Source organism: Triticum aestivum, chromosome 3B (assembly GCF_018294505.1).
Source record: "Triticum aestivum cultivar Chinese Spring chromosome 3B, IWGSC CS RefSeq v2.1, whole genome shotgun sequence".
In the NCBI taxonomy this organism is placed as follows: Eukaryota; Viridiplantae; Streptophyta; class Magnoliopsida; order Poales; family Poaceae; genus Triticum; species Triticum aestivum.
The window spans coordinates 832,823,565-832,835,719 of record NC_057801.1 but is presented as its reverse complement, the minus strand read 5'-3'; the positions used below and the strand labels follow the sequence as shown (position 1 = coordinate 832,835,719).

At 47.5% G+C, this 12,155-nt stretch overlaps 1 protein-coding gene across 1 annotated transcript; it reads left to right on the top strand.

Annotated features, from left to right (window-relative positions):
* Positions 1-7,583: 7,583 nt before the first annotated feature.
* Positions 7,584-8,389, top strand: LOC123066936 (uncharacterized). The gene has a single exon (XM_044489915.1). The coding sequence runs from the start codon at positions 7,698-7,700 to the stop codon at positions 8,148-8,150; it is 453 nt and encodes a 150-aa protein (XP_044345850.1). The 5' UTR covers positions 7,584-7,697; the 3' UTR covers positions 8,151-8,389.
* The last annotated feature ends 3,766 nt before the right edge of the window (positions 8,390-12,155 follow it).

The window sequence follows — 12,155 nt, the reverse complement described above, 5'->3', positions numbered from 1 at the left end:
TGCAAGTTTCTTCATGCATCCACCATAGTTCATTGGACTGCTACCGAACGCACAGTGAGAAATGTGAAAGTACCATGAATCTTGGTCTTACCCTCAACAGATCTTCATCTACTCTTGTTAGTGTTTTATTCTAGCTCTGATTGAGTGGTGTGTTTAGATGCTAGGCGCCCTATTGGTGGATTTGCAGTATTCTTTGGACCCAGATTGATATCCTGGTATGCAAAGAAACAAGCTGCTGCATCACAGTCAAGTACTGAAGCTGAATACAGAGCACTAGCCAATGCTACAGCAGAGATAATCTGGGTTCAGTATATATTGAGAGAACTTGGTGTGAAGCACACGCAAGTCCCATTTTTATGGTGTGATTATCTTGGTGCGACTTATCAACCTCCTAACCCCAGAGTTTGATGCAAGAACAAAACACATTGAAATGGGTTTCCATTTTGCCAGAGAAAGAGTTGCTAACAAACAGTTGGAAATTCATTTTGTGCATTCAGAAGATCAGGTTGCAGTTGGCTTCACAAAAGCATTGCCCACAAGAAGCTTTGAAGAGTTCAAGTGTAATCTCAACTTAACCAAGTTGTGATTAAAAAACGTGATAACAAGGGTGCGGCAAGGAGTCAGAAGCTTCAACGGTAGATAGGCTAGGTTGTTATCATTTGCTCTTATCTTTGTAACAATCTCTCTCTCTCTAGTCTATCCCTTCTACCCCAAGTCTGAATTTTAATGATGTACGCTATCCAGGGAGTTGCACCCCTGTCTATAACACTAACTTGTTGCCCTGAGCAGGGTACAACGTTTTCTCAGTACACATTCTTCCATGCATTCGGTGATATGGGTATGTATAGAATGCATGTACTCTATTTTATTACTAACCGGTGGTCTGGTATGAATTGCAGACAAAGTCTATAGATACGACCATATGGGTCTGGAAGTAGCCTGGCATAGACTAAGAGGCAGCGACCAGGACTTATTGTATTCATTGTGTCCAGGACAGTCTAGGTTCCTGCTGATGAGAGGCAGGAAATGTGGGCGGATATGGGTCTCAACTACACCCTTCCAAACGGTTTAGCAATCCTCATCTCCAGGTCACCCGTATTACAAAGCTTACAAACTAGTGCATACATAATATCTTCGGTTGTCGATGGCACTATATGTTTCTTCGTTGCCTAAAATATATATGTATCTGCTATGATTTACGTGTCACCGAACACTATGGACACTTGTACTAAGGTTAAGGCTAACCAAGATGCACTTCTGGATGACCGAGATTTCTGAAAATTTCTGGCAAATTATTAAAATTAGAAAATACGACAAGCAATGAGAGTCTTGTGTTCCATTTGCCTTTTTTCTTGCAGGGTGGTTCCATATGCTTTTCATTCAGCAAATCGAGGTCCTTATGCCAAAACAACATGTTTCTCCTACTTCTATATGCCGCGGTTAGCCTTAGACTTCATGCTGGCCATGCCGATTCTTCAGTTATCCGAGATGTCTCACCACTAGGAGTTGACAGGGGAAGCATGGAGCCTCTAACCAGTAAAAAAACGTGATTACTACTCGGTCGTTAAATGTTACTCCCTCCGTCTGGAAATACTTGTCATCAAAATGAATAAAAGGGAATGTATCTAGATGTATTTTAGTTCTAGATACATCATTTTTTGTCCATTTTGATGACAAGTATTTTTGGACGGAGGGAGTACAAGTTAAGGAAGAACACCGGAGTTCAACAATCCAGAAAAATGATCGGTAGTTATCCAGCTTACATATACCAAAATGTTTAACTTTATTTGGTAAGCCCAGAAACGAAGATCGTCGGCCAATCAATCTGCAAGGGCATGGAATCACAGTGGCACAGGGAGCGCTTGCAAGGCCAATCTACTAGCTCCATCATCGTTCCAGTCTCCATATCGGCAGTGTAAACAAGCCCATAGTTGTCGCTGATGAGTAATGCACCACACATCTCTCTCAAGACAAAGAATTCTCTTATTTCATTCTCCTTTACGGGTTGTTTTAACTCGACCGTTCGAGTACACAACCATTCTGAAGTACTGCTAATGTTTCCTCGGTCGTCGCGTTGCTCCCAGATCTCTAGTTGGGGACCTTCCTTTTGCATCAATAGCAGTGGTAACACCCCGTTGATGCCTACAGTAAGGCATGAGGGACTAGTGGGTTATTAGTTTGGTTTAAAAGGAGGCTTCGTCAAGGAGATATGGCTGGTCTGAGCATTCAGATTAATGAGTTGAAGGGACTCTTCACCATAATTATGAAATATCCAGTGTGCCAGGCCATTGTGCACAATGGCATCGCTAAACGTTAACGACCCATAGTTGTATGACTGCGCATCACCGTCGAAGCAATTGGTACGTTCGTCCCAACTTGATTTGTCAGACGAGAACGTATGGAGATTGTACTTCAAGTCATCACTGGTGTATCCAATGATGACCACTTTGAAGAAAGACAAAGGGTTGCTTGGCTGCATCGTGGGTGTTAACGCATCTTTGGAGCAACAATCTACACCGGTCAGAATGGCATAGCCATTACAGTCATAGCAGTACAAGTTTGGGCTAACTTTTAGCGGAGGCAGCATGACACACGTGGCGGCGTGCAGGTTGCATACACCCAATTGAAAGATGGTCCTGTCTGGATAGCCAGTGCTGTCGTGTGCTTCAAGACGCACAACAACAAGGCCGTGGCGTGAGATGAGCGGCAACGCGCCGTTGAAGAGGCCGGCATGGGCAGGGGTCACAAAGGATCCCAAGGAGCGGCGGCAAGGGCCCAGAGCAGATCGCCGTGCCGGGATGAAGCATGGCTCCGGGCCAGGCAAAGACCCTGCGTCTGGTTCCCCATGGCGTTTTCCATGTGTGAAGAAGCCAACGAAAGACGACGGGGAGTAGTGTGGCCAGCGGCGCCGGAGGAACCAGCGATCGGTGATGAGACGGAGCCACCTCTTGCACACCGTGGCTGAGCGGAAGAGAGCAGCCTCGTCCTTGACGCGGACGAGGATCTCGAGCAAGAGGTCGTCTGGGAGAGAGGCTGCTATTGCCGCCGGATCTACTTCCATGATTGGATCCCGGGGTGTTATTAATTTGGCTTCGTAACGTCGTATACTTCGTTCGGCCCAGTCGTCTAACTATATACAGATATTTTGAGGTTGTCGACTCGGTCTCCACTTGGGTGGCTGCGTTTCATGAGGGGTTCGTTTTATGTTGGGGTCAGTATTTTTTGAGCTGGTCTCCGTTTTATGTTGGAACCTGGAACTCAAGCAGAGATTCTACTTCTTTGAGGGGTTCGTTGGCCGAATCTACTACGGAGTACGTATATTGGAACCAGAGCAAGATCTCCGTTTCTCGTTCGGTCTACTACGGAGCAAGATCTCTTATTGGTAGCTTTGTTTCGGGACTAAATAAGAAACCAAAGAGAAGGGCTAATTTTGATCACTCAAATTTTCCCTTTTTGCAGACTATTCTCTTCTCGGCTAGTACTATGTGTGTGTGCCAAATACGAGCAAGGAAGGATCCTCTGCTCCAACAACGCCAAAGCCAGAGAAAGCCTTTACTGCTACGGTGGATACTCTGCGGGGATATGTGGTGAGGTGACAAACGTAAGTGGAATAAGTAGGGGTCCACGTGTGCATCCAGTTGGACGTTTCAGACCAGAGTTCATGTGGATGTGGCGAGTGAGTGTGCTACTGGCTACTTCACATACCTAGTACCTACTCACCGGACAAAACTGGCAGAGGTTACAAGCATGTTGCACACCGACTGCAGATGCTTGTCGTGGAATCAACCCGTTACTGACGGGACTGGACGTTCTACCTCACACGAGCAGCAGCAGATTCCTGCGCTGCACTGTACGCCGACCCGCCCATCGATTCACGCCACCCGCCTTCGCCGCGTCTGCACGGCAGTCCTGCGGTCTGCCTCGCCGGCCTCATCCAGGGCTACGTCAGGCCGGCTGCGTTAGGCTCGTCGACTGCCTCAGCTCGGGCGCCCCTACTATGTTTGTCGCTCGGGTTTTGCTGCCTGGGCACCGGCGCTGTTTTGGCAGCCCGGGTGCCGACGCTGACGCGCTCGTCCGAATATTGTCCCGTAGCCCGTCATCGCCGGCCTCATCTCGGACTCCGCCACCACCCGCCTCCACCGAGCGGCGTCCCCGACCTCGCGTGCGATCGGCTTGATCACCCGCTCGCCATGGCACTCCACCTCATCTACGCCGCGCGACAGACCTGGCCCGTTGGTTGCGCGCGCCTTCGTAGGTCCCGTGAAGACCGTACACGAGTCTAGCGTGCCACTCCACCGATCGAGCAACGGGCTGCCGCTGCGCCACTTCGTTGGGCTGCAGCGCCATCACCCCGTGGTTCTCCTCGCGGTTGCATCGACTCGCGCGCCGCCGCTGCGTCGCCCCTTAGGGCCGTAGTGCCGCGATAAGCAGTCCCCGCCGCCGCCCCGAGGCCGTCCCCATGGTTGCACCGGCCCACACTCCACCGCTGCACCGCCCCCTCGGGTTGTAGCGCCGCGGCCCGCGGTCCATGCAACTGCCCCGAGGTCTTCCGTCCTCGCCCCGACTTGCCCGTTGCCGCTGCGTTACCCCTTCGGACCGTAGCGCCGCGGTCCGCAGTCCACCGCTATCCCTGCGTGTTGACCTCTTGTGGTATGCACCGCGCCGCCTCCCTTGGTGCGGAAACGCCATCGTCCGCGCCGTTCTTCGTCATGCTGTCGGGTTTCGTCACCTACTTCAAGCACCGCCATTGCGGTACTAACCTAGCCGCCGCCGCCGCTACCTCCGTAGCTGTCGCTGCTTCACGTCCACCCCCTTCGTCTCTGTCCACCAGCAGCCCGTTGCTAGCATCGCTGTCATCTACCCCGACCACTTCGTCTACTCCGACCATCGTTGGTGACATCGGCCCGTCGTCGAGTCCTTCTCTGCTGGCCTCTCTGACTACTCCGATATGGCGTACAGCTCTTGCAGGTCACAGTCTACGCATGCCCGGTGCTGGCAACACCGATGTGTACCTTCATCCACGACGTGTCCCCGGGCCTGGCAAGCCTGGTCGGCGCTTAATCAACTTCGTCTTCGTCCGTCTACGCATGCCCGATGCTGGCAACACCGATGTGTGCCTTCGTCCACGACGTGTCACCGGACCTGGCATACCCGGCGCGACGCCTCGTCAACACCCTCTACCTCCCGGCACACCGATACTTCGACATCACTGCGCCTATGCTAACTCGGCGCCTCCTTGCACCCGCGGCTCGACGGTGAGTTCCTCGATACCGGCTATCCTGACTCAACATCGAGCACGATATTCTTCACACTGCTACCTCAACCACGGCTACACCAACCTCACTCTCGGCTACCTCGACAAACGGCACAAAGGGCTATCGCCTTCCTTGAGCAACCTCATTGGTTTCCACTCTAGCCACGGCTTCTGCGATGCGTCTGACCGTTACGACTCTGGGGAGTGTCCGTCGGCTTGCCTTCAGATTCTACTTCAGTCTCATCGTCTGCGTCGCTACCGTTGTGACTGTGGGGGATGTTGAGTATCATGATTGTTAGGAAAGCTAGGATAGCGTAGGATATTATTCTACTTTGCCTTGTACTCCAAGATGATCATGTACTCCTATATATATGCCCATAAGGCTCAAACAATACAACAAACTATTACACCACCTCCTCTCTCTCCCTTCTAGCAATTTGATCTTAAAAGATGATGTTGAGATTGCATTTAGGACGGACGCGCCTAGAGATTCGATGCAGCTGCTACGTAGTGCCAATTCTGCACATGCGCCCTGACGTGCACATAGAGATAGAGATTCACTTATCAGAGGCGTGGTTAATACTGAAATATCTTTGTCTCTAACCATAATAAACATACAAACATAGTATATTCTGGTGTACTTTATTGTAGAATAATAGTAACATCATTCTTTTGAGCAAAAGAGAGGCTCCCCCTCCGATTTTATAAACCATAAATTCTTAAGGAATTACATCAAACAGCGCTACTGAAGAGACAACTAACATCCCACATAACCTAGGTTCTGTTATCTATTACAGAGCAAACAAAAAAACCTGCCAACAAAAGCGGCCATTATATAACAGGTCTAAGGACAGCAGTTATTCAAGAACTAGAACCAGATAGAGCCAGGGCCTATGGCCAAACGCAACAACCTTCACGATTCTGCCATCTTTGTCAGCCACCAAGTCGTAGCACTCCTGGTCTCCATTCGTGCGCCGCCCGATATATTTCATTTGCCAACCTGTTCTACCAATCTTGCTCCAAGCTGCAGTAGGTTTCCCTCTCGGTTTTTTTCTTCAACAAAATAGACCAATCCATGATCTAGTTACAAAATACTCACACTAGAATCGTGGGATTATGAATTTTTTTCTTTTTCTGAAAATAACGTCTTTTTTGCATCTCCAAATAGACCAGTATTGGTACTAGCTTAGGTACGTAGAGGCATGCATTTTGCATGCCAAGCTTGTCTCTCCAAACTTTGTGAACTATACGTTTAATCAGGCCCAACTGCAGCAGCCCATCCATTTGTTTGGGTCACACATGTTATACTCATGACTACATACATGGCTCTTGCATGATTTAGCCATGCACGTTCCATATATATAGTCCCCCAAAGCAAAGCGATAGTGTCATTCCTTCCTTAACATCTGTAGCTTTAGACGGAAGCTTGTACATAGTCGTCGACCAGTGAGAGTATGCATTTTCCCATAGTAATTAGTTATTACTTCTATGAAAATCATTATTCATCCATTATTAGCTGTCTACTATAAACCGACTGCTATGAAATATTGGCGTGAAACAAATAAGCGATGTGTTTTCCTATACGAGCAATGTGAAAGACTCAACCTGGCTACGGAGAGAGACCGAAGCCCTATCATCGAATCCATCAAACGCTGAAGGTGCAAGGGAGGAAGCAGTCGCGGTGGTTTACAGTTACAACACGTAAAATTGTCCATGCATCCATCTTGGGCCAGCACGCTGGCCGCCGGCATCCTAAGTCAAATTGCAGTTAGATGTTCGGTCATTTTTTAGTCAAATTAATTGAGTTTGTGTATTTCTAGTAGTTTTTTAAGAGGCAACGCATCATGCATCACGCTGGTTGAGTAAGGGGGTGTTTGGTTCAGAAGTCCTTGGACTTTTTCTAGTCCGAGAACTAATCAAAAAAAAGTCTCCAGTAGAGTCTTTTTCTAGTCCCTGTACAAAAAATCCCTCCCGTCTGGTTCCTAGAGACATTTTAGGGACTTTTTCTAGTCTCTAGGACTAAAAAGTCTCTAAACCAAACACCCCTAAAATACGCAGAATAACTCGGGCGGTTGCACTGGACCAAGAAGTGTCCCATCAGACGCGTGCTAGCTAGCATCACTGGCAGGAGTATTAATTCAACTACCAGCAACGCCATTCCATCCGCCGGATCGCTCCCAATACTCGACACGACGTTGACACAGGTCGCTGGAGTGTCATGCATCAACTTCAGACATTTGCTTTCTCACCCTCTTTGCTCCTGAGGTAAGCATTCCAATGAACAGTAGTACAATTTCTCATATAGTTCGCGTCGATGCCTATAAATCCGCCCCTCCCAACCTGCATCAATCAACAAGCCCCCAAGACCAATAAGTCCCCTGCATCTCCCGAGCGTCGAGTAGAGCCAGAGTTTGCTTCGAGAGATTAAATTTAATCCATCGAGATGGCGTCGCAGGTGATCGGGGTGAACAGGGAGGGGGCGGAGGTGTACCACGGCGCGGCGCAGTGCGCAGAGAAGGCGGTGGAGCTGCTGGCCGAGACGAACATGCCGCTGGGCCTGCTGCCGCTGGCGGACATTGAGGAGGTCGGCTACAACCGCTCCACGGGCTTCGTGTGGCTGCGCCAAAAGAAGGCGCTCACGCACACCTTCAAGCAGATCGGGAGGCTGGTCTCGTACGCCACCGAGGTGACGGCCTTTGTCGAGGACCGCAAGATGAAGTGCATCACGGGGGTCAAGAGCAAGGAGCTCCTCATCTGGGTCACCGTCTGCGACATGTACATCGACAAGAACGACCACTCAAAGATCACGTTCAAGACGCCCACCGGACTGGGAAGGACCTTCCCCGTCTCCGCCTACGGAAAGGAGGACGACAACAAGCACGACCTGGCCAAATAAGAAACCACGGCCGGCATAAAGAGTCTTTTCTTTATTGCGGGCATACAGAGTTTGACACTACGATGAATACTACATGTACTTATTTTCTATATATATGAATTGTTTTAATAAAGTGAGATTACGAAGTTGTAATACACTACTTTGGTATTTTGCCGGATTTTAAATCGCAGTCGATGAGAAATGTCGGCTCGCTTTGCATGGCTCATTAAATCATAGTAAATCTTGTCATTCGTGCCAAAGGCCAACTCTAATGCGCCGATCTAAACGGACAAAGATTTGGCCCGCTATTTATCCGTTTGGAATGGTTGGAGATACGCCGTCAGGCCGCATCTGCCCAAATCTAGCCAATGCGCCCAACTGGTCAACCCATTTAGACTTTCATGCATATAAATCCAATTAAAAAGAGAATATTGCAGATAGTTGAAACAAAATAAATCACATATTTTTTACATCGTAATAATAAATAGTTTACAACCAAATAAAAACTCATTGCTTACAAATAGATAAATTTTAATTGTCGCAAGTACATTGAAGGAAAAAGAGCCGGTATATCTGTTGGTTCACAATGAGTCCACATATGCTAAATCAAATTATTTTGAAGTTGAAAGTGAGCTGCTTAATCACACATTTCAGTATGAAATGGGGTGAACTTTGCAAACGTTAATGGACATGCTCAACTCAACTGAACATTTTCACCATGAAAATCAAACTCTTGATCCAAGATGTTTTCATCATGCTCATCCTTTGCAAGTACTGAAATAGAGGTCACAGATAGTTTAGTAGCAAGAAAATTCTTAACAAGTAACAATTAGCGCCAGTAACAAAGGTGCAGTAAGGTGACCCAATCCTTTTTGTAATAAAGGACAAATTGGGAAGTTCTCTAATAAGAAGCAAAGTGTTCTCGAAGACACATGTGAATTACGGTCAAGTCAATTTCATGATGTTTAGTATATTCGTGTTCGCTACTTTAATAATTTGATATGTGGGTGGACCGGTGAGTGTGTCATGGACTAAGGGGTCATTGGGCTGCTGGCCTATCTCTCATGGGCCGGACTGGTGGGCCGCTCTTGGATCATTAAAGGAAGGCCGGACTACAGGCAACCCGGTGCTAGAAGGAAACTTCCGAAGTCTTGGCGTATCCTCCACGTCTGGTAGCGAAACCATCATGTTTATCCCTTGATGGAGATCAACCATGTGTATCCCTAGGTACCCCTAGTATCCATGTAAACCATATGGTTTAGCCCGTAGGTGGGAGAACCATTATCGCCATAGCCACCTAGGATTTAGTTCATTCAATCTTGTGGTATATCAATTCTGTAATTGTAATACAGTTGTTTCCCACTCGTAAGATATTCCTATCCTAGGAACAAAATGAAGCGGTGCTAAGTTTGTGTGTGTGTTGGGAGAACGAGACATTGATGGTGTGTACGGGTAGTCGCTAGAGTCGTCGCGCGCACACACATAGACATAGACATGCATATCCGTGTTTACGTAAAATTCTATCTCCATCTCCAATCATAGTTGTCCAACTGGCACATTATTTACGTTATTAATTATGTACGCAGCAATATTTACATACAACATCTCTTGTTTGTGGGCGTCTGAACGGCTGCCACGCCCACTCCTGACCAACCCGAATCCTCTTCATCACCCGCGCGTGTTTCCCGCCCGAAACGGTCAGTGCCGCATTCATACCCAGCCAGAGGGGACGTGACTGCTCCGACCACACGCCGGCCGAAAGAGCGCCGCCCGCGCTGCTTTCCGGCGCACGCGACTGCTCCGCGTTCAAAGGTTGTCACGGCCGGCCACAACATGCATGTAAAAAGTTCTTGGGAGTCCGTGCTACAGCTAGCTGTCCTCCCGCTCCTTTTTGACACCTGAAACCGTAGGAGAGGCTCCTACTGTATATATTGAATTAAAGTATCAAAAAGTTTAGTACAAAGTCATATTCTTACATCCATGGCCATGTTAAAATTAATGGTATATGTAGGTATCCTAAGTAAGTACTAGACTAAGGGGCAACAAAGGACTGAATAAAAGTGGAGAGAAAATGTTGGTGTTATTCTTTAGCTCTATGTATGAGTAAAGAGAAGTCCTCTTTGAATCTTCTTGCCCATGACCCAACCGTGGGGTCAATTCTCCTAAAGTGCTTGTTGTTTCTTTCCTTCCACAAACTCCAGGAGGCATATAGGAAAATCTCCATAAACATTTGGTTGTTCCATACGGACTTGGCTTCCTTGATCCAGTTGAGGCGATCACCATTAGCTGTCCAGTGGATATTCAAAGTGTCCCAACAGGCTGAACTGAAGTGGTAAGTAAAGATCATATGTTCAATAGTTTCTTCCTCATTGCTGCCACATAGAATGCAACCATAATTGTCTCCGATGTTGTAGTGCCTTCTCTTCAACATGTTTCTGGTGTTAAGGTGATCAGCGAGAAGGAGCCAACCGAAGACTTTGATTTTCATTGTGGCCGAAGATTTCCAGAGCCATTTGTAGCTAATATGGGCTGTGGCCTCACGAAAATAGAAATTGTAGTATCTTTTGGCAGTGTATATCTCAGAGCCCCACTCGTAGATCCAGGAGTCCATGTCATCACCCTCACCAATGCCAACATGCGTTGTGATCTCCTGGAGATGACGTAGCTCATTGTGTGCTTGCATGGACAGTGGTAGATGAAAGGTTTCATTGAGATTGGTGCACCCAAGAAAGTCTCGAACAGAGATGTCCTCAAGTTTGGCATAAGAAAAAGCATGTGGGTGTGAATTAGCAAGGACATCATCCAACCATAGATCTTTCCACATAAGCACAGTATCTCCCTTGCTAACGATCACTTTTGATATTCCTCTATAGATGGGTGTGAGTTTGAGCACATCTTTCCACCAGAACGATCCGCATGGATCTGAAGCGTGTGGGATTTTGTCATTGTAGTATGTGGACCAAATCAAGTCAACCTACGGCAGATCTCAGTGATTATAGAATTTGTGCAGGTATTTCATGAGTAAAGCATCACTTTTGGTTTGTAAATCAAGAACCCCGAGACCCCACACTCTTTTGGTCTGCAAACCATTTGCCATGAAGCTAAAGAGTTACATTTTCCCCCATCATCGGTTTTCTTGGTCCAGAGACATTGTCTTCTGATTTTATCCAACAGATCAATAATTTTTGGTGGCAGTTTGAGGGTGCAAAGGGAAAAAATTATAAGGGACGTGATTACCCAATTGAGTAGAGATAATTTCCCTCCATAGGAAATCATTGACAGCGTCGCCGAAAGTCTCCGTTGAACTCCACAAACCAATGGCATGAGATCTTGTACTGTAGGTTTAGAAGTACCCATTGGCAGCCCAAGGTATGTAAAAGGTAACTTTCCCACCACGCAACCAAAAATTTGCGCAATATTCTGAGCGATGGAGGCATCACAGTTCATGGGCACGAGAGTGGACTTGTGGAAGTTAATCTTTAGACCAATCGAAGTGGCATAATCAGTAAGAATTGTTTTGACAAGCGAAGCTTGGCCCGGACACGCAGGAAGTAACATGATAGTGTCATCGGCGTATTGAATCACCGGGTAGTCCGATTGGTTGGGGCGGTGAAAGGGCAGTTTAAGATCATTTCTTCGGAAGGAGTCGTTGATTGCAGCCTGCAATAAATCTGCCGCCAGGACAAAGATTAGGGGGGACAGGGGATCACCTTGGCGCACCCCACAAACACAATTAAACTGTCTGCCCGGGACGCCATTAAGGAGCACAGAAGACTTCGCAGATGAGAAAATTGTTTTGATCCATCCCAGCCATTTATCATTGAAACCCATGTGTTTCATAATTTCCAGCATAGCCTCATGATCGATGGTGTCAAACGCTTTTGCAAAATCTAGCTTGAGCAGTACTATTGGCTTTTTAGAAGATTGGCATTGGTATATGTACTCAAAAGCCCAAGCAAGGCAGTCCTGGATAGACCTCTTTTTCAGGAAACCGTATTGGTTGCGGTGAATAATCTTGAGAATGAT